At 42.4% G+C, this 22,452-nt stretch overlaps 1 protein-coding gene across 7 annotated transcripts in view; it reads right to left on the bottom strand.

The window, feature by feature from the left end:
* Positions 1 to 22,452, bottom strand: part of agap1 (ArfGAP with GTPase domain, ankyrin repeat and PH domain 1) — a 102,107-nt gene that overhangs the window by 3,613 nt on the left and 76,042 nt on the right. For all 7 annotated transcript variants that reach the window (XM_061679876.1, XM_061679885.1, XM_061679894.1 and 4 more), the window contains 4 exons: positions 18,339 to 18,493; positions 18,130 to 18,220; positions 14,535 to 14,757; positions 1,013 to 1,268 (listed from right to left, as the gene is read on the bottom strand). In XM_061679876.1, the coding sequence (XP_061535860.1) occupies positions 1,013 to 1,268; positions 14,535 to 14,757; positions 18,130 to 18,220; positions 18,339 to 18,493 (725 nt within the window). The remainder of the gene's footprint in view (positions 1 to 1,012; positions 1,269 to 14,534; positions 14,758 to 18,129; positions 18,221 to 18,338; positions 18,494 to 22,452) is intronic.

Raw genomic sequence — 22,452 nt, 5'->3', positions numbered from 1 at the left:
TTTTTACAAATCAAGAAATTATTTAAAGGTCCTATGCCATCAATTCATTTTTTTTAATATAATCTTTGATTACCTTGTATTGGGTGTGCATGATAATTTGGATAGGAAATGTACAGGATGCCGTTTTTATGAAGCTATTTTAGTTGGTCTTTTAGTTTGGCAGATGAGAGCAGGATTCCTCATTAGTAAACAAACTTTGCAGTGATTGGATAGCCGTTTACCTTAATTTGAATATGGTGTCTGACTGCGGCAGTAGCGCACACACCAAACGGTGTATTCGCTTCTACAACCGAGCCCTGTAAACAAATAGCACTTACCAGATACGCCAGCTTCCCCGCTCACAATTCTCCAGTGCGGCTCATTTTCACACATTTACATTTTAACATCCAACTGCATATTTTTCTAACGGTCTTGCCACACATTTCACTTAAATGTAGCCTGTATCAAAAGGCATGTCAGTCAAAGTGTTGTCATCCGTGCTTATCTTGAAGTGAGTCTCCACACGGTTGACATGGCTTCTCCTCCACCTACCGGGAAGTTATATGTCAGGCTGGTAAAGTGGTATCGATGTGTTGGTATTGGAGACTAATTTTGAAGTCCGAGGATGTGTACAGACCTACAGTATCGACACCGATACTGGTATCGGTTAATGCCTACTCTTTGGTAGAGGTAAATAAATTGTTAAATACAAATAAATTATGAAATACATTTTAACTAACCCATCTAAACTAAAGCGACACTTTTCCAGAAGTCTTGTAAACGTAAATGCTGGGTGGGTTGGATTAAAGAATGGAGTGGGCCATACAGTCTGTGGCTCCCTGCTCTAAATTGTCCATAGGTGTAAATGGGAGTATGAATGTTGATTTGTCTGTGCTCTGCGAATGGCTGGTGACAAGTCCAGTGTTTACCCCACCTCTCACCCAAAGTCAGCTAGGATAGGCTCCTGCTCACCCTAATGCAACCCTAATAAAGAGAAGAGCTATAGAAAATCTATGTTTGTACGATATGTTACCCATATGAGAAGCTGTGTGATGACCACGTTGCCTTTGCGGCTGCCCAGGTGCAGCGCGCTGCGTCCGTCTCCCTCGCCGCACGTCTCGTTGACCTGCTGCCTGGAGCCGTGCGCCAGCAGCAGCACGACGGCGCGCAGATCCTCCTCCACCGTCGCACGCAGAAGTTGCTGGCCAAGTGACAGCTCGGCGCACGGCAGCGACGGCAAAAAGACACGCTGCTCGTACTTGGCCCGGATCCAGCGCTCACGTTCCTCCCTGCCAAGACACAGCGGGAACGAACAGAACAACATTTAAGAAAACGTGTCCCCGCAGGGGATGCAGGATGGCACAAAAGTGTCTGACCCCTGAAGCCCAGTCTGATCATGTGACGAAAATGCGTCCACCAATGTCACACAGAAGTGATTGCAATTGGGCGGTGGCAAGTCCAGGGAAGCAATACTGTTGTTAATACAGCTGTTGTTCTGCCTATAGTTCTCTTGCTGTAAACAAACTGCCCGCACCGGGATTAATAAAGTTGTCTGAATCTAAATCTCTTGTTGCTCAAGACCTCTATTCTATTTTCTCTCTCCAGCAACCCTCTATCCCTCGACTCTGCCTCCCCATCTCAATTCAACCGGTCGCCCCACAGTGCCTGGGTTCTGTTTATGCTTGCTCAGTTGGTTCATTTTCAGGTACAGTGGTGCCTTGAGATACCAGTTTAATTTGCTCAATGACCATGCTCAAATCAGGCATAACTCAAATAATCTTTCCCCACTGAAATGAATATAAATGCCATTAATCTGTTCCAGCAAACCAAAAAAAAAAAAAAAAAAAAAAATGTCGTCTTTTTTTTTTTTAAAGAAAAAAATAGCACTCTATAATATTGTACCTCATAAAAACAAAGCAATTACATAACTAAATAGAATTAAAAAGAATTAAACAGTTTTTGTCACACTTCGCATCAGTTGAATGGCCATTGTGCTGCTTGGCCTTGGCCATGTGGGGGAAGAAAAGACAGACAGACAGAGAGAGAGAGTATCATAAAGCGGCTGAAATAAGTATTTAACACGTCACCATTTTTCCCATTAAATATTTCCCAAGTTGCTATTCACATGAAAATTTCACCAGATGTTGGGAACAACCCAAGTAATCCATCCATGCAAAGAAAGTAGAACAAATAAGATCAGAAATTAAGTTGTGTGTAATAATGTGGAATGACACAGGGGAAAAGTATTGAACACGCCAACTGGTATTTATTTAATACTCTGTACAAAAGCCTTTGTTTGCAATGACAGCTTCAAGACGCCTCCTGTATGGAGAAATTAGTTGCATGCATTGCTCAGGTGTGATTTTGGCCCATTGCTCCAACACAAGCAGTCTTCAAATCTTGAAGGTTCCGCGGGCTTCTTTTATGGACCTTGAGTTGCAGTTCTTTCCATAGATTTTCGATTGGATTCAGGTCAGGTGATTGGCTGGCCCATTCTAGCAGCTTTATTTTTTTCTTTGAAACCAATTGAGAGTTTCCTTGGCAGTATGTGTTGGCTCATTATCCTGCTGAAATGTCCAGCCTCGTTTCATTTACATCATCCTCGTAGATGGCAGCAGATTTCTGTCAAGAATGTCTTGGTACATTTGCTCATTCATCCGTCCTTCAATAATTTGAAGTTTACCAGTACCATTTTCCGTGGTGAGTGGCAGAGTAAATTATTCACCGTTTTCCTTGTGACAACAGTACCTGGTAATTCCAGGTCTCTTTCAAGCCCTCCACAGGTGGTCCTTGGCCCTTGGACAACTGATTATTCTTTTCATTCCTCAGTCAGAAATGTTGCAAGGAGCACCTGATCGTGGCAAATTTGGGTTTCCGCTTACGTATTATGGCTCCAACCGTGCTCACTGGAATGTGCAGAAGCTTAGATATGCGCCTGTAACCAATGCCATTGTCTTGTTTTGCAACAATTAGAGAGACAGGTCTCTGCTCTTACCCATCATGAGCTGTGTCTTGACTCACACCTTGGCAATGAGACCTTTTTGGAGGCCATCAATTAGGACTGAACCAGCTGATATTCATTTGCACTGACAAGCGGCTGGATTGCTGTTTGATGATTGATAGATTTTAGGTATTGTCTTAGCTTTCAATGCCTTTTTGTGCCTCCCTTACTTCATGTGTTCAATACTTTTTCCCTGTGTCATTTTACATAACTTGAATTCTGAGCTTATTTGTTCTACTTTCTTTCTGTGTTTGGGTTACTTGGGTTGTTCCCAACATCTGGTGAAATTTTCAGGTCAATAGCACCTTTGGAAGTATATTTAGTGAGAAAAAGTTAAATACTTATTTCAGCCGCTGTATACTGTACAAGGAAGTCTGTACAGTATAATACGTCTCAGCTCCTTGCAGAGGATAAAGAATATATAACTAAGTATTGTTAAAAAGGGGCGGGTTTAGCCAATTATGGACAAAGCAGATTCAAAACTTGGCGGCACGGTGGACGACTGGTTAACACATCTGCCTCACAGTTCTGAGGACCCGGGATCAAATCCGGCCTCGCCTGTTTGGAGTTTGCATGTTCTCCCCGTGCCTATGTGGATTTTCTCCACAGGGCAGGGGTGAAGGTATCACAATCCACTGTTTTAAAAGTTTTGTAACAAAGTTTTATGGACTGGTGAGACAAAGATTAACCGCTACCAAAGTGATGGAAAGGCCAAAGTATGGAGAAAGAAAGGATCTGATTATGGTCCAAAACACACACGCTCATCTGTGAAGCATGGTGGAGGTAATGTCATGGCTTGGGCTTGGATGGCTGCTTCTGGAACGGGCTCACTAGTCTTTATTGATGATGTAGCCTCATGATGGTAGCAGCAGAATGAATTCTGAAGTCTACAAAATCATTTTGTCTGGCAGTTTACAGAAAAATGCATCCAAATTAATCGGGAGAAGCTTTATCACGCAACAAGACAATGACCTAAAACACACTGCCAACACAACAAAGGACTTCATCAGGGGGAAAAAGTGGAAGGTCTTAGAGTGGCCAAATCAATCCCCGGACCTTAACCCAAAAGCATTTTACCTCCTGAAGAGTCGACTGAAGGGAGAATCCCCCAGAAACAAACAACAACTGAAAGAGGCTGCCGTAAAGGCCTGGAAAAGCATTTCAAATGAAGAATGCAACAGTGGAGAAGTCAATGGGTGGCAGGCTTGATGCAGTTATTGCAAGTAAGGCTTCTACCACCAAATATTAAATGATATTCACTTTAATTTCAATGTAATTCTTCTAGTTTTGTTCAATTTAACAGGAAACTTAAACTGGGACTGGCATTAAACAGCTCGAAGCCTCGTTTTTGAAGAAATGTGCACTTTGGCCAAAGTGTGACATATTGTAAAGTTAGATGTGTTGAGTTCACACATAATACAGCATTTGTATTTCAAATTTGCATTTGCAAATCATAGCAAAAAATGTGTGAGTTGGGGGTCACGACTGTATTAGGGAATGTGCTTCTTCACCCGCACAATGTGTAAAGTGCCTTGAAATAACTTCTGTTGTATATTGGCGCTATATAAATAAAATTGACTTGACTCGATGAACCAACTCTTAATACAGTGTGTGCGCATGCCCAAGCTGAAGTGACATTACAGGACATGAGACAAGCAAGCCAAGAGTTTGTGTGGGAACTTGCAACAATCTCATTAACTTCCTGGTGACCAGCAATAGCGTCTAGCATCACGGAATGTCCTGGAGGCTTCTTTTCTGGACCAGGAAGGCCGGCCATGAGAGCACGGCCCATGACCCCCGGACAAAGCCCGGCGGTGTCGCTCAGTGTGTGAGCGTGTGTGTGTGTGTGTGTGTGTGTGTGCACGCGCAGCGGGATGCCTACCTTCTGTCTCCCGAGAAGGGAAATCAAGGCCACTGGACCCAAGAAACGCATGCCTTCCTTCCCCCACCAAGACTGTTGCTAAGACTCCGAGTCTCTGTGTGTGTGTGTGTGTGTGTGTCTATACACAGTGACTCCATCATTACAAACTAACGAGTCTTGAAAACACACAGCTCTCGACAGTGGAGAGGCTAATTGCACTAATTAACCACAATGTGTGTGCGTGTTTATATGTCTATGTGTATGTGTGTATCTTGTGAATGCGCAGCCTCATATTTCTGTGTGCTAATGTGTGTCTCTTTTCACATCCCATTAGGCAGAGCGCTGTTTTCCTGCACTCAGGCATGCTGGGTAGATAATTAAACATGAGTATGGGTGAGAAGACAGAGACGCGCAGGCACACAAAAACACACACAGGCCCAGAGGGGTAAAGTGTGTGTGTAATTTAAATTAATGATAAAAAAAAAAGCACCCAGAGGATATAAACCCCCATTTTATGCATTTACAGTATCTCTACAGAGTCTGGACTGTCTACTGAATCTCCATTTAGTCTCTTTCATCACACACTGAGTTCTATTAGTTCATTTCTATATTTTTTTAATACATTTGTCCGCTCGCAGTGTCCACTTGTTGACTGACAGCTTTGTCGCTAATGTGCATGTGGACACATCCTTTGAGGCCGTGTAAGTCCCTCCCAGTGTTTTGAGGAGCCAAAGTGTTTTGGATTTCCTGTTCCTCACATTGTGTGTGTGTGTATAAACGTTCCTTCTCAGTGCCTCCGTTGTTTGCGTGTGTTTACATGTGTACACACACACACACACACACACACACACACACACACAGGGGCCAGAGGCCATTTGGCTGCTCCCTCAGTGCGATTCAAGGGGTCATCTATCCATGACCCTCGAACACACACTGATAATCACATCCAGCTAATTAGCATAATTACACACTAAATTAATTTAACACCACTTTAACTGATGTTTGCAACAATGAGAAGTCCAGATGTGAAAATGTATAATTGCAGCATTCGTTCATCTGCCATTGATTATTTTCTATTAGTAAGTAGATTTTTAGCATTAGTTTTTAAATCAAATATTGCCTCGTAATTTGTATAACTGATTTTTTAAATTACTTTTATATGGCAGAACATATATAAAAGAAAGTCCACTATTCCAAGAAGAAATTATATTCCAAGAGATCCTTAAATTACCTGACTTGTTGGAACAAAAGCAAAAAGGCAGTTGAGTGTGAAACACACGTAAATGCCAGGCTATGGATTAGTAGTGTTTCCTGGTGCTTGCTTCGTTTTGTGTTCCCAAAAAAAAAAAAAAAATGCAAAATATAATAACTGAAAAAAATTCTATTTCAAACCAAGAAAGAAACGAAAGGACAGGAGGCCTTGGACTAGAGAAAATCGAGTGGTTGTCCAGGGCCATGCCAACATGCTAACCTCAATTGTGTTCTATATTCATTTGTCTTGAAATAAACCAGCAAATTGTATTGTTTTAATAAGCGGGCACTTGTGTAGATATGCTGTATGTTGTTGTAAATAATTACAGAAAAAATATAAAAAATTAATATGTTGAAATTTGGATTCAAAATATTAAACTAAATATTATGCAGTCATCTTAAATTACATATAAAAACATATAGTGAACCGCTGATTTTGCCAGGGGATATGTCCTCGACTCACCAGCAATAGGTGAAAACATCTGATACAGAGAGACCATACGAAAAAAATGTCGGAAAAAATAAAAATAAATAAATAATACCTCCCACATGCTTTAAACATTCATCCATCCATTTTCTGTACCGCTTATCCTCACTAGGGTTGCAGGCGTGCTGGAGCCTATCCCAGTTATCTTCGGGCGAGAGCACCCTGAATTGGTCGCCAGCCAATCGCAGCGTGCATAGAAACAAACAACCATTCGCACTCACATTCACACCTACGGGCAAATTACAGTGTTCAATTAACCTACCATGCATATTTGTGGGATGTGGGAGGAAACTGGAGTACCTGGAGAAAACCCACGCAGGCACGGAAGAAGATGCAAACTCCACACAGGCGGGGCCAGGATTTGAACCCCGGTCCTCAGAACTGTGAGGCAGATGTGCTAACCAGTCGTCCAGCGTGCCCCCGCTTTAAATTCATTTAAACATTAAAACACACAAAAAATGTAAAAAAACAAAAGCATTCCTCTCTCGCAGTTCTCCAAAAAAAGAGGCATACTGTGCTTGCTTCAAGCTGCTTATCACTCCCAGTTTGTTTACTATAAAACTGAAACGTAAAACGTATATTTAAACAGTAATATGTTCACCCAAACCATATTATTACGTCTAACAAAAGTCCTCTAACTTAATGCTACCATATACCGCCAAATGCCATACACAGCCTAAGGGTAACTAGTACAGATGCTACTGTAATTATAAGCCTTCGAACACTAACACACAGGCAGCAGCAACACATACAAACAGAGCATGCAACAATACTCACAGGCAGATGCTCTGTGGGAAGAACAACTATTACTGAATCTTAGTTGGGGACCATTTCTGCCTCCTCTTCTTAGTCTTAATTACTCTGTGTTGCTTCAAGTCGACCTCAGTGCTGCCCGGCATGCTGTGGCACAATGGAGTAATACACTGAAGGTGTGGAACTCTAAAGTGGAACTTGCGTGAATATTGTAAAAATCCATAAAAGAACAGTAGCGTGAAAATCCGTGATATAGCAGGGGTGCTAACGAGGAACTGCAATATAGCAGTGGAGTTGCTGAATTACCATTATACTTAATCAGCAATTACCTCAAAATAATTCTACATTTTTCTATACATCTAAGCTATTTTACTAATTATGTGCTGACATTTTCATACAATCCATTATTATCACGGCCAATCCTCCTCTTGTCCACTGTGCAAAAAAATTATGTCGCTAATATGAGGACAAAAGTGCCCACACACAAACGCAAAATATAACCCATGCATAACTGGATGTGACACGTGTACTGTATAATATCACTCTGGCCTTTAACTTAGCATATGCTTTTGGTTAGCACATGAAATACTCTTAAGTAAAAGCGTTACACACATTGTTACAGCATAAAAGGTACAACCTGAAAAAAGCTACTACTTGAGCTAATAGGTTTCTGTTCAAGGCGATCATTAATTACAGTCTGAGCGGGTGCGTGTATGTCAGAGGTAATGAGCGGTAGGAAACAGGGTTAAGAGTGACACAGTGTCAGTGGCTGCTCTTCTGGCCTAATTAGGCCTCTAATTAATAGATTAATAGATGGGTAAGAGCATCAGCTAACTGCCGAGATAATGTGCAGTCAAGATGAATCACCACACATCATACTTTTTGTCATAAGGTGAGCTGCAGAATGTTCTACTGAAACCTACAGCACATCAATTCCACCCGCTGGAGAAAAGTCAAGACAAAGAACAAGGAGAAGAGGCTGAAATCAATTAGCCTTTGCCGGACGGTCGTTAGCTGCCCTCCGATAGGCACAGATAATTAAAGGAGGTGAGGGGGGAGGGGGCGAGTCATCCGTGCGACTCGAGTCGACAGCAGAGAATGAGTTAACTAATGCAAATTAGGAGGGAGACAATTGAAGAAAAAGTAGAAATGGGCCAAAGCCATGGGACATGTCGGCAAAATCTCTGGGTAATTATACACGGAGATGTCGAAAGCAACCTAAAACCTGTTTTGGTCTTGCCATAAGGATGTAGGACAGGGAAGCAATACAGTGTTATAAATGCTATGACAAACATTTAAGTTTGATCACAGTAATATTAATTCATAGTATAAAAGTATTTTTTTTCTTCAACGCTTACTAACGAACCAGGGAGGATATGTTGCTTGAGTTACTCGCAAATCTGTGTAAATGAGTAAAATGGCAAAATAAAAGCATCTCAAATGTTTATCAGCAGTGCGTGAACCGATTCAATCCAAACATATTACCCACAAACCCGAGGAGGACCCCATCCCCCCAGCCCCCTACCATCGTGCTATGAGATACTCGCTGAGTGGGCCAATCAGCCACAGGGTGGGAGGATGCTTATCGGCGGCGTACATCATATTTATTTATATATATATATATATATATATATATTCCTATCTGCTCCAGGAGCATGCCAGAGTCATAGATGTAGCGACAGTTATTTACTTACTCATTATGATGCTGTGATGACTCAGGCATAAAAAATGTGCTTTTAGCCCACATTAGCAGAGTCTCTCGCTGATGACCAACCATGAAGGGAAGCTGATTGGCTCGTGTCAACCGGTTTAATGTCAATAGTAAATTGGAGGGCTCATTAGGCGAGTCGGAGGACGCGGCTGCGGGCGCCAGCAAGGCAGTCATGTAAAAAATAATGTCTATTAGGACTCATTTAATCAAGGATGAATTAGAATGTAGGCCCAATTATTTGCACTGGCCCGCCTGTCAGGAGGCTTCTTTCTGCCAGCGTGCACTGCTTAAAATGCAGGCCGAGAGGATGAGAGGGCGCCGCACATCAGCAGGGGCTGCACATAACGGCGGAGGGATTAGGGGAGTTGGGGTGGGCTCGGTCATCATTGGTCAAATCGGATCTCAGCGACACACAAGTTTAATATGTTCAGGCAGAGAGAGAAACTGACTTTGTTTGTAACTGACTTATTATGTCCTCTAGTAAATCTAGCTAGAAATATGTTTAGTCTTGTCTGGGGTGCTCGATGTTTGTCATCAGCATTCTCTTCCAATGTGTACGACAAAATCACAGAAGTCCAATGTGTGTTATGATCACAGAACCGGTGCAGCAGCAGTACCCCCTCCTCCTCTCCCTGACACTACTCTGACCCTGGGGTGCAATTATCTTGTGGTGTGCCCCCCCCCGCCCTTCTCCTGGCCGCCTCATCAAGTCCCCAGAGCCCAATCCCACCACCCTACAATGGCGGGCACTGCACCTGACACCCCACCTCAGATTAAAAGCAGCAGGTCTTATTTGAAATCTGTTGGTGCTGGGCTGGCCTTTTCAGGATCGGGTGGGGGGGGGGGGGCGGGCGCATTAATACTTTGAGCTTGTATTCATTAACATCCCTGCAGTCAGAACCACTCTGCATTAAAACTGACTGCATCCGTCATGTATGGGCCACTGTTAAGTGATGCAATGGCATATTCTTTAACTACCATCCTTCCTGTCTGGACCGACTAACTTTACCTTACATACTCACCCGCCCACCACCAGGTAGTACTAAGCCGCACTTTAGCCTTTCCTTGGTTCCCACCAAGTGGTTTGACTAACTGGGTAAATCAAGTGCTTTGGACACACAGAACATCCACGAGAAACATGAGCAGAATCAGGCCAAGGCCAGCCGCTGGGCCAAACCGCCAAAGGTCATTTTTTGGAAGGAAAGGACATGGCTGCACATCACCTCTGTAGTTTGTAGTCTGGAAGCCAGGAGGCTGGCTTAGCCGCACTGTCACTTGCTGTCCGCCGAGGCCTATTTAACACGCTGCGTCAAGTAGAGCCTGAATGGGCCCAGGGTGCTGGGCGTGCTGGTGTTGACGTGTCACTCCACAGATAATTAAAACAATGAACTGAGACGCCAACAACACAAGCAAGGGTGCCGCAGTAATGTGGACTAAAATGGCCGACCCCTGTGGGTGTTCTACCACGGGCAGCGAGCCCAAACTTAGCAGCCCCCTTAGCTGTGGCATCAGCTGTGGCGCCGATACCAGAGAGCATGCCAGCTGAGGTGAGGACGCTTGACCGCGGGCAGCCAGACGTTAATGGGAACGTTTAGAGGATGGCTCAGTCTTTTTGTGCGTTGGACCACAAAGGAAAAATACTTGCAAAGGAACCCTACAGCGCAGCAGATCTCTGCAGCATTATCACGACTATGTCAACAAGTATTCCTTCTCATCTTTATGTGCTGCGGTGCTGAACAGGGTCTTTAAGAGTCTAGCCCTAGTCTCCCTGATGTTAATGAGACCTGGACTAGACAATGTTGTGGGTGGGCTTACGGCAAGCGGTGAACAGTGGGTACAAACCAGAGGTTGATAAAGAGATGATGACAACAGCTGGAGACAGGCCTGTCACATATCTCATTGGACAGGGGCGTGATCTCCATGAACATAATTCCTCCCTCTGGCCAAACCCGGCAGTCAGCAAGGGAAGAAGAGGAGGTGTTTAATACAGGCAGCCATACTAATGCATCTTCTTCTCCAGCCCTCCTTCGCCATCATTTCTTGCATCATTTCCTTCCTTTCTTCCTCTTGTTCCTTCATTAGCTACCTTCCATCCTCACCTCAGCTCCCAACTATCCTTTCCTTTTTCATTTCCTTCCTTCAACCTTCTTTAATTTTGTCACTTGCTTCTTTTCATCATCCTCTGGACTCCTTCCATCTTGCTTTCTCTTGAAGAGATGTATCCACTTATTCAGTAGCTTCCTTTCCTCTTACACAACGACCTCTCTTTCCTTATTTTGCTGAGTCTCACAGTTTCCCTTCTATCCAGCCCCAAACAGGATGTGGTTGGGAGGTGTGAGCGTTGGGGGGGGGGGGGGGGGCAGACCTTGACAGACAGGAGGTCAGTGTAATTGCTGCTGGCCATATTTAACATTAAGATAATCAGGCCATTAATTACCCTTTGGATCATTAAATCAGCCACTTGCAAAATGAAATTTCGGCCTCTATTACTCACTTGAGAGACCATGTTGGAGGGGGGGTGTTCCATCTATCAGTCTCACCCAACTCTCCCCCCTCTGCCTTCCCTTTCAACTGCCTGAAAAAAGGCTGGCTTCCTCATGCATGATTTTTACTGAGCTCCAGTGAAGACTGTGACAATGATGTTTGGCGTTCATACACATTTTTAAAGGAGTTGATGTTAAAGTGTGCATGTAACATCAACATAGGCTGCCACTAAGACACCATAAAGTCATTGTAAAATGTCCATGTTCTACCAGATGGATGAGCCTCGTGAAGGCTAAACAAAGTAAATAGGAAATAGCGAATATAGGCCTACATTTTTTCCAGGTACAAGAGTTAAGAGATGAGCAGTGGGCTGAAGCCCCCCCCCCATGTCACCAAAAGGTGAACTACAAATACAAAATGATAATTTATCAGTTTGAACATTAAATATCTAGAGCACTATTTATTGTTTGAATAATCAATGTAATGGACACACTGGGGCAACAAAGCACACCTTCCAGTCACATGTTCCAATACTTCTGCTCACATAAAAAAATGGCTGAGTTCAAACAAATGCTGCTCTTGAATGCGTAGATCAGACTATAGGATTTTATCCCCAATATTGGGCCGATTTGCTATTGCAGGTGTTTTCGCAGATCGGGCCTGACATATTTTGTCGGGAACGACAAAACCTCTTGTAGTGTGACACACAGTACAAACGACAAACGATTTGGCCCTACGATAGCCCTACGCCACCAAAATGAAAAGTCTAGCATGTTGGATTTCTTTGGATATCTTCTGTGGAGTGTGACATATCAAAGACAACTCTCCAACAGCGCACCTTGACGTCAACCAATGGGATTGCGTATTGTGACCGGCGCATCACCTCCCGTTCTTGCCTTTGTCAACATAATTGGTCGCCTTGTCAACATTTATTCACGCGCAAAAACCAATGTTTAACAAAGCTTCAGAGCATGATTATACAGAACACTGGCATGTTTACGTATAAACGTTAGTGCTAGCACTAGCTTCCTAGGCTACATAACCTTTTGTTACCTGCTTGTGAGCCGTATCGTATTAAAAGTACATAAAGATACCAAATGGACTCCTTGGACAGCGCAAAACGTTCTCTCCCCAGCACCCGGTGACATCCCCCCCTCCCTCCTACCTTGTCGTGACAATCCATTATTTGACAAGAACTTGTTGTCGCCATGGCAACGGTTATATCCAGGTGCGGTGTAAGGTGACATGTTTTCTGGTCACGCTTCCCCGACAGTATTTGATTTAACAACATAAAGCCCAGTGGCGGTAAAAGATGGGATACAGTAGAATCGGAATACATCTTAAGCAGTGTTGCCACTGTCTGACCGAGATATAGCAATATTTTATGGCCGTAGTCTGACGAGCAAAGATGAAAGATAAAATTTCTCTTGTAGTCTGATCCAGGCATAAGGTATGTATGTAAATTACATGGACATAAAAGCTGAAATGTTGAACTAATCTCATATACATCTTTTGATGTCAAACTCAAATGTCTTAGCCACAAATCTATTGTAAATCAAGGAATTTGCCTCACTTCTTGAATAGTTTTGGACGGAAGGGTACTGAATGTTGGTAAATGGCCAGTGTTTCTAGAGTGTATTTCTTGCTTAGTTCAAGGTTTTAGTAGCACACAGCCATGAAATCATGACGCCATGACGTTCAGGAGACTAGAAACAGAAGTCATGAACAGAGCAGGAGTGAAAATCAAGGCACTTAAGGAATGGTCTGATAAATACTATTGACGGGCTAGAGACTGATGCAGCTGCAGTGGAGCGTCACAGCTAAATTGAGATAATATTGACTTGCTCTAATCTCTTCAAGGGGAAACATACATCAGATTAATAAATAAATAGGAACATGAGCAACAATAAAAGCATTAGCGCTCTGATGGACTAGGGTTAATGGCACATCAATACGCTCAGTGTGTGTGTGTGTGAGTGTGTAGGTGTATGTGTGTATACAGTCGATGGCTGACTGATTTATGTTCATTTGCATTTCTACTGCAGCCATGTGAGTTGCACTCTTGAGCTCATTTGTACTGCTGCTTCTCTGATCATGCCAACAGCTCAACGAATGCTGGGACGTGTACTTCCCAGACTTCAGACTTACTGTAAAGTCAGGGATGGCTCGGGCATGTCCTGGCTAATCTCTTAGTTATGCTGCCAAAGGCCAACCCTAGACTAGAAGGGGACGCTTCCCTTCCTCTACTTTTCTCTCTATCCTTCTAACCGCTATATCAACTTGTTTAAAATGATGGATGCAGCTATTGTTAGCTGCACTGTTGTCTCATCACCATCCATGTCGTATGGTACTAACCAGCTTCTCTTTATCTTTCTCTCTCTCCCTTTAGTGGTTGGTGCCCTCTGCGCCACTCCACCTTCACATTTATCTGCTCATTATTGGTAGTGATGTTAGAGCGGACCAATATCTGTCATCATGGGACTATTAACTGTTGTTGATACAGCTATTTTTGTGCCCAATGTTCTCTTGTTGCTCAACCCCTTTATCCCATTGTCTCTCTATTTATCTACCCTCTGTCCCTCTACTCTGTCTCTCTATCTTAACAGATGTGGACCCCACAGAGCCTGGCTTCTGTTGGAGGTTTCTCCCTTTGAGGGAGTTTTTCCTTGCCTCTGTTGCCAAGTGCTTGCTCACGTGGGGTTCAGTTAGTTTTCGTTAATGTATGAAGCATGTGATTCTTGAACTGCTCAATGTGTAAAGTGCCTTGAGATAACTTCTGCTGTGAATTGGCATAAAAGAAATACAAATGTGATTGGACTTAAAGGACTGTGAAAAAGTTAATTATGAAGAGATTATTTTCACATGTACATTGTTTGTTAGGGTAGATAAATTGACCTTGAAGAGGTTGGTAGTCAGTCAGCTGAAATATGTGGAGATAGCAGCTGACTAGGCACACACCATGCTTACCCCTACCAGCATCTAGAGAAAATACAGCAAGGTTGCTTACCTGCTGGCATCTGGTCCAGGCTTCAGGTGACCCTGTGAGTTGGCCTCCCACACGCTGTTGGCAAACTCATTGCCAATGGACGACATGACCTTGATAAATTCCAGCGGCCACTCATCCAGGTCCAGCGAGCGAACCCGGGACAGGTGGGTGCCCAGGTTCCTGTGGATACCCGAGCACTCAATACAGATCAGGGCACCAAGGTTGAGGCTGGCCCAGTCCGGGTCTGGATGCATCAAATCGACAGCATTAGTGGCACACTTACAAACAGCTTGAAACATACAGTATAGTCAACCCCGTTTTATCGTGGGGGATAGGTTCCAGATCCACCCGCAACAGGTGAAACTCCGCGATAGCATGACCATATACCTTTTTTCTTCTAGTAATACCTCTCCCACACACTTTAAACATTTAAACGTATTAAAACACACATTTTATAGATTGTTAACATACTTTAACTCACAACAAAACTGACGTAACTTGCTGTAACGTACAGAAAACACTCTACGTACTGTAGTGTCTACATACATGTGTATGCCTTTAATGGGCGAATTTGCGTGTGTGTGTCTACTCTGGGACTTTTGCTGACACAGTTCTCCAAATGAGAGGAAAAGTATGCTTGCTTCAAGCTGTTTATCATTCCCAGTTGAAGTTTACGTAAAACATTTTTAAAAGTCCACTATCTTAACTCATTCCCTGCCAATGTCATCCAAAGACGTCATTCAGAATCGAGCTATTCCCTGCCAATGCCGTCTAAAGACGTCAATGGCATTTTTACAGGGATGGGTGGGGGAGGGTCTTGGGCAGTTTATGTGTGATCATCAAGCCTCTGTATAACAATGAGGAATGGCACCCTGTAGAGGGCAACAATGCCTTGAGGTGAACGTAACCTCCTTCAGATTAAAGAAGAGGAAGGAGGAGGACGAGGCGGGGTGGAGGAGACATTGAGAAGATGCTAGCATAATGCCAGAAAAGAGAAAAGACAAAATGAAACAAAATCTAAAAAAAAAAAAAAAAAAAAAAAAACCTTTCAGGACTAGAAATGTATTGCGCCAAGGGAAGAAAAATATTCCTGCGACTGACAGGAATAACGCCTTAGATCATGCAGGGGAATAAAGGATGACACTCCGAGCCTTTGTTGAAAAGCTATCCCCGAAAACGCCGGGCCATATGGCGAGGTGCTCTCGGCCGCTTGCCAGCTGATCGTCTGCCGACCAGGATTTGAATAAATGGGATCCGGAATCGTGATGAGTGAACTCCCTCTGGATCGCCTGAAAGCAGCCAAGCTCGGGAACTCGTTTACCAGCGAGCGTTAGCTACATTTAGTGAGCAAACACGCTCCTTCAATGCTTGTTACATAAACATTATTTAGTCCCACTAGTGCACATTAGAATGTAACATCTGTTGCTAGTACTGATTTGAATTTTCCATTTCCAGCTTGTCCATCTTGCAGTAATGGAACACTCGCGAGTCGAACGTCTTTTAGGATTGCGACAAAGAAAAGTAGTGTTTTTTTTACCCTTGCAAAACACATAATCAATAAAAAGTATTCTCTAGTAATCCTATGTATTTTTTTTTTTTTTTAAACTTACAGGTTATGCATCCAGCAGATGTTCGACTCCCATTCCAGTAAGCAGTGCAAACAAAAAAAGGTCATTGAAAGCTTTTTTTTCCTCCACGTCCCACTACAGCAATTTTAACAATGTATTTTTATCGTATTAGTTAGGTTTTGGTGTTTACATAGTCATGGTACACAATATTCTGTGGGGCTTGAGAAATTAGTGAAATTGCTCGAAAATGCTTGGCAGTCTAGGGGTTCCCTGCTCAGGAAACTGCTGGTAGTGCATGAGTTAATAATGCCAACATATAATGTGAAATATCATATAAGGAAATTAGCACATTACGATAAACCTTTAAAGGTGCCATATTTTACCAAACCAACTTTTTATAGTATTTGGGATATAATATTGGCTCTGTGGTGCCTCAGTAAACGTGAAATATGGATATAAATGTATGAAATTAAATATAATTTAAAATCGTCCACGGATTCCTGAGTTCTAGAGGTTTTTCTGCCGAGAGGCCTTAAATCAGGTCATTCAAATTTGAGCGAAGATCTCCGCTGACCTCTCAGCTCCTGAGCCAGCGCTGTCAACATAAACACGTGCTCTCAAAAGTGAGTGTTCTACATGGAGGCAACCAATCAGAGGAAAGGCACGGTCTTAGCCAAATATGGACAAAGCAAATACAAAACTGGGTCTAACAGAAGTAGCTGTCAGAGGTGCCTTTTCTAGACACTTGTATGACAAAACCAAGGTGTTCTTTTAAACAAAATTGACGCTTTTATACTAAGAGCAATCCCAATTCCCAACACTCGAGAAGTACAAGCCCAGTGCCAGAATGACAACGGATATTCCTGTGCCAGGGAAAATAAAGTTATTTTCTATTCTATTCGAAATATTTTTTTTGTGTGTGTAATTACAAATGTTTGGTTATGCGTTTTGTGATGGTTGTTGTTGGTGTTATTAATTGGCCGACGTTAGGCCATAAAGTTTCTCAAAATGTTCCTTCTATAAAAATGGGTTTTTAGATTAGATAAAGATGAAATATAGAAACGGATGCACCCTGTCATGTGGTACGAAACCTTTATTATTTGCATATCTGTTTTTGACCAATACTGGCCACTCATGCCAGAGTAGCATCTGCTCCATTTGCACACTGACTGATGAGTATCTGCAACATTTGCACAATCAACATTGTCCCAGATTATCACACTACTCGCTTGATGTCTCGGTGTCCTTTGCACAATGGTCATTGCACCGGACTATTGCAATATTAGTCATTCGAACTGCTCTAAGTGCTAGAGGACTCTGCATCTTTTTGCACAATTGTTAAAAAAATAAATAAATGTACTGGCATTACCAGATAACTAGCAACCCTTTATTGCTCAGTGTCAGTTTATTTCTTTTGTCAATGTCTTTATGTCTCAAAAGTGTTCTCTGTCAATTGACTGTCTGTTGTCGTACTAGAGCGGCTCCAATTACCAGAGACAAATTCCTTGTGTTTTATGGACATACTTGGCAAATAAAGATGATTCTGATTATAAACAATTTTACACGTCGGTCACGTGATGCAATGCGGGCGCTCTATAGGAGGCCTTAAGGCGTATAATTGGGATTGGCCAATGTTAGAGAGTCACTGTGGAGGTCTAAATACCCAAAATATTGGACCTTTAAACAATACAGACCAGCATCACGTACTGTACGTCAAAGGGGAATTGTTTTAACATTTAGTAAACATAAAAAACAATCAATCAATCAATCCATCAACCAAACAACACAGTACATTACTCATAGGGTTATATTCTCCCTGCTTAGTAGTTGTCCTTCTCTGCGTCTTCTCATAATTATGATGCATCTACATCCTGTTGAGCTCAGTGCTGCTGGACGTGTGGAACAACATGGTGCTACACTGAAGAAACGCAACTCTAAATTCTGACTTGCCCATATACTTTAAAAACCCATAAAAATAAACAATTTAAAATTCCACGATATAGTGGGGGGTTCACTGTATATTCAAGGAAACAATGTTCACTACTCACTTTGAGCGTCACAGTCGGCACAGCGGCTATTTCCACGAATACTTCTGATAGACTGCAGTGCCATGGCCACCGTCTGGCTGGTCAGACGAGACTAGAAGAAGGACATGCTCACAATTGTCAACACATACTGCTCAGGTGGTCACAAAAGCCCTCTTGCAAGTCAGAAAACACACTAGCATGTTAGTAACATGACATTTTGGAGCACCCACCTTGTTCTTGTTGCTCTCACAGGACTGAAGACTGGCGAGGATCTGACCCTCGATGACCTGCACCCAGGAGTCTCGCTCCTCATATGAAGTGGCTTCAAAATGCCACGTCTGACCCGTTAGTGATACAATGGTGAACTCAAAGTTCTCCTCTTGCTCTGTTGGGGGTGACAGACAGCAGAGAAACATCTCTAAAGATCCCCAGACAAGATTAGCTCACAATACAGTATTCATATTTATGAGCAGCTTGATTGTGGAATAAAAACTCTCAGAGATACTCTCCCATCCTTGTTCTATTGGAACAGTGAGACCAATGGCTTTATTTTTGCTGCAGACTCAACACATTTGGTTATGACATAAAAATGATGTGAGAAATGTCAGCTTTTACTGTAGGCCTACATTAGTGACTGGTTGGTGGCTGGTGACGGGTGAAATGGTTGTCGGCAATGTTCCCTCTAAGCTGCGCGCCTGCGCAATCGTGCACTGCTAGGACATACTCAGCGCACAAGAAAATCTATGCTGCGCAAAAAAAATTAAATTCAACAGAAACGTATTAAATAATGTCAGATTTTACACCTGATATAATCTAATTAATTAGACCAATAATATTGTTTTTTTGTACCATTTTGCAATGTAACTCAGTGAGCGACAGGTGCCCAGCCAATGATACGATACGGTTCACTTACGCTACGCACTCAATCAAAGCATTGAGAATGCTTGCATATGGGCCCCGCCCATACGCGCCGTGCAGGTTAGCGAGCTAACAACAGTGCGGCGGAGTTAAGAGACACAAACGCTACCCCCTTATAATGGCAAAACAAACGGTCAGCGACACATGCACTCATCAAGCTAAAGTGAAAAAGAAATGCGGTTCTTTTAAGATGGAATGGCTGTCGGAGTACGTGCAAATAGAAGAACAAGCGATGAAACTGGCCGAGATTTTTTTCTTTTCGAGTGAGAAAGGTGTACTCTGCATAACATGCAGCGAAAAATTTGGAATGAATGGCGGTTGGACTACCTCAAGCGTCATTTTCAGCAGAAATGTCATTTGAAAGCTGTTGGAATTGTACGAAGACTCAAGATGGGACAGGGGATCGGTACATTATTGCGGGAGAGCGCAAAAGACAGAGATAAAAAGAACGAGCTATCACACAAAGCAAAATCTGACCCCGAGCAAGTTAAAGTTCTCATTGACAATATTTTACTTGCTATCAAAATGAATGCATCAATGCTGTCAGTTAATCAAATCCACAATCACATGGCAAAGTATGTATGTATACCAGAAAGCTGGCGAAGTAAAAACTATGCCTTTGAATTTGTGAACTCAAATCAATGAAATAGTGCAGAATGAGACTATGTGCAGTGTTAAAAATGCACCCTGGCATACCCTGATAGTAGATGAGAGCACAGACATATCAGTACACAAAATGCTAGTCCTATATATTAAATACAGGGAGGAAAATGATGTTAACCATAAAACTGTTTGGTGGCATCATCCAACTGACAGCTTGCACTGCTCAGGATATTGTGTAGGCAATAACTCAGTTTTACTCCAAACATGGACTGGACATGCAGAGAATGGTGATGTTGACCTCCGAGGGTGCCTGAGTAATGCTGGGAAAACACAACGGAGTTGTGGCTTTGTTAAAGCGCCAAATACCACACCTAACTGAACAACATTGTGTGGCTCCTAGAGACGACTTGGGCATTGTTGATGCCTGGAAGAATTTACCTTTGATGCGAGATGTGGAAACTCTTCTTAGAACTGTATATTCCACTTTTTCTCGGTCCACTGTGAAGAGGGGCAAAATGGAGGACCTAGCAAAGATTCTTGATTAAGAAGATACACTGTCATTCAGGCCTCTGAATGAAGTGCGATGGCTGTCACGGCACCAAGCTGTCAATGCTGTTCTGAGGAACTACACTGTGCTTCAACAATTCACCGATAACAAGAGATCCAGTGGCAAAGTACTGCTACGAAAAGCTGAGTGATTCAAAGTTCAAGGTTACTGTCACTGCTCTGGGAGATGTTTTGGGTGAGGTGGCACAACTCTGCCTCACTTTACAAAGACACAACCTGACTGTGATGGACTGCGACATTGCTTTGCTAGAGCAAAGATTAAGAAGTTACGTTCCCAATACTTGAGGGAGAAGGATGTACAGTGGAGTGACCGTGTCAAAGAGGCAACGGGGACCTCATCAGCTGATTGTCTAAATACTGGTGAGATGACTCTTTTCATAACTAAGCTCTGTGATCACATGGATGCTCGTTTTCCAGAGGATGAATTTAAGGAGTGGTCTGCGTTTGACATTGAAGCATTGAGCTCAAACATCAGTTTTGACTATGGATCAGCAGACATTGCCACACTAGCAAAGAAGTATGAGGCCATTCTCCACCACCCACAGTCTATGGAGGCCATTAACAGTCAATATGCTGAATTCAAGTACATAATGAAGCAAAAACTTAAACAGGGGTCAATCAGCACATTCTCACATATGGTTGCTGCAGCATTTAGATGTGAGGAGCTGAAGGAGATCTCACATCTTGTGGATATTTGTGCTACATTTCAAGGTTCCAGTCCAGATTGTGAAAGAGGATTTAGTTTAATGAATCATATCAAAACAGCATCCAGAAATCGTCTTGAAGTGGCACATTTGGACCAGCTGATGCGCATAAAGTCAAAGAAAGAAGCAGAGGAAGTCATCGACCTGGACAAAGTGTACAAGCATTGGAGAAGCGAGAAGGACAGACGTGAACAATAAGGTAAAATTTAAGTCAGATTTGTGCATATTGTCGTGACATTTACTTAATTTACATTTAAAAAAAATTATAATTTAACATATTGTTAAATATGAGGGATGGGAGTGACGACGCTGAAGCCCTCCCCCACAGTTTCAAAAAATCCTACAGCAAACCCGGATTGGTAGTAGAAATGCTAATAAAAAACTGAGTCATTAGATATTTCACATACAGAGACTTACAGGAATTTACACTCTACCAAAAGCTACAGCACACGTCATTGTGCAAAATGGGAATGTTTTAATGTGAACAAAATTATTTGTCTGAATGGTGTATGTGTCATTTCTTCCAGAACATGACCCTCACCCAGGCCACAACTGGACCTCACCCAGGCCAAAGCAGGACTCCTGTGGTTAAAGAATTTACATTTCAAGTGGGCCAAATCAATTATATTAAAAGTTAACCAATGAAAATTGCTGCTGTAATTTGATTCTTTAAATAAGCCATGCAACTTGCTATGATCCAAGGTTTTGAACAGGTGTCATACTGGTGTATGGGCCACAGCGGGCACATCTGATGTTGCTCACAGTGGTCCTCAGTGCGCTCAAGGAGCTTGTATGTCTGCCCAGACACATGAAAAATTAGAGGGAACATTGGTTGTCAGCTTGTCTGGAGACGTCTATGAGACATCTTCCTGGTGAGAGTGCAAGCGAGTTGCTGCGACTGATCAGACTCGGCAGTGATAGTGACCGGGCACAACGGTGAAAATCCGTGAATAATTGATGATCATTTTAATTGCATGAAAAAAATAAATAAATAAACCTTGTAGAATTTTGTGACATATTAATACATTAAGTTTATGACTGTGCATTAATGAGGTTAGACCAGCTGACGAGGAATAAGACAAATATTCTTTGTATTACTACAAGTTTTGGAAGTACTGAATTTGTTCAAACTAAAATGAAGAAACCTTGAGAGAAAACAAATATTTCCTTCATTTGACTTTATGAAAAGCCTCCTTAGTTATGGTACTAGGGTTGGAAATCTCTGGCACCAGGTCGATTCGATACATATCGAGATACACAGGTAGCGATTCGAACAAAAAAAAACGATATCTTTACGGGCGGAATGATTTGATACGATTAAATTCAGTAGGGGAGCGATACGATTCGGTGCAGAAAAAAATGTGACAGTTAACATTTGCACGTGTTATTCAAAGAACCTTGACTTGACTTAACCCAATTCTATAAAATGACATTTGTCTAACCTTATTTTCAAACATGTACAGTAAAACTCCACTTAACCCTGAGCATTGTTGCTTTATGGCACTGTAAAAAATAAAAATGATATATTATTTTATTAAAATAAATTAATAAT

Source organism: Phycodurus eques, chromosome 1 (assembly GCF_024500275.1).
Source record: "Phycodurus eques isolate BA_2022a chromosome 1, UOR_Pequ_1.1, whole genome shotgun sequence".
In the NCBI taxonomy this organism is placed as follows: Eukaryota; Metazoa; Chordata; class Actinopteri; order Syngnathiformes; family Syngnathidae; genus Phycodurus; species Phycodurus eques.
Note: the sequence above shows the minus strand (reverse complement) of the source record. Positions and strands in the feature narration are given on the sequence as shown.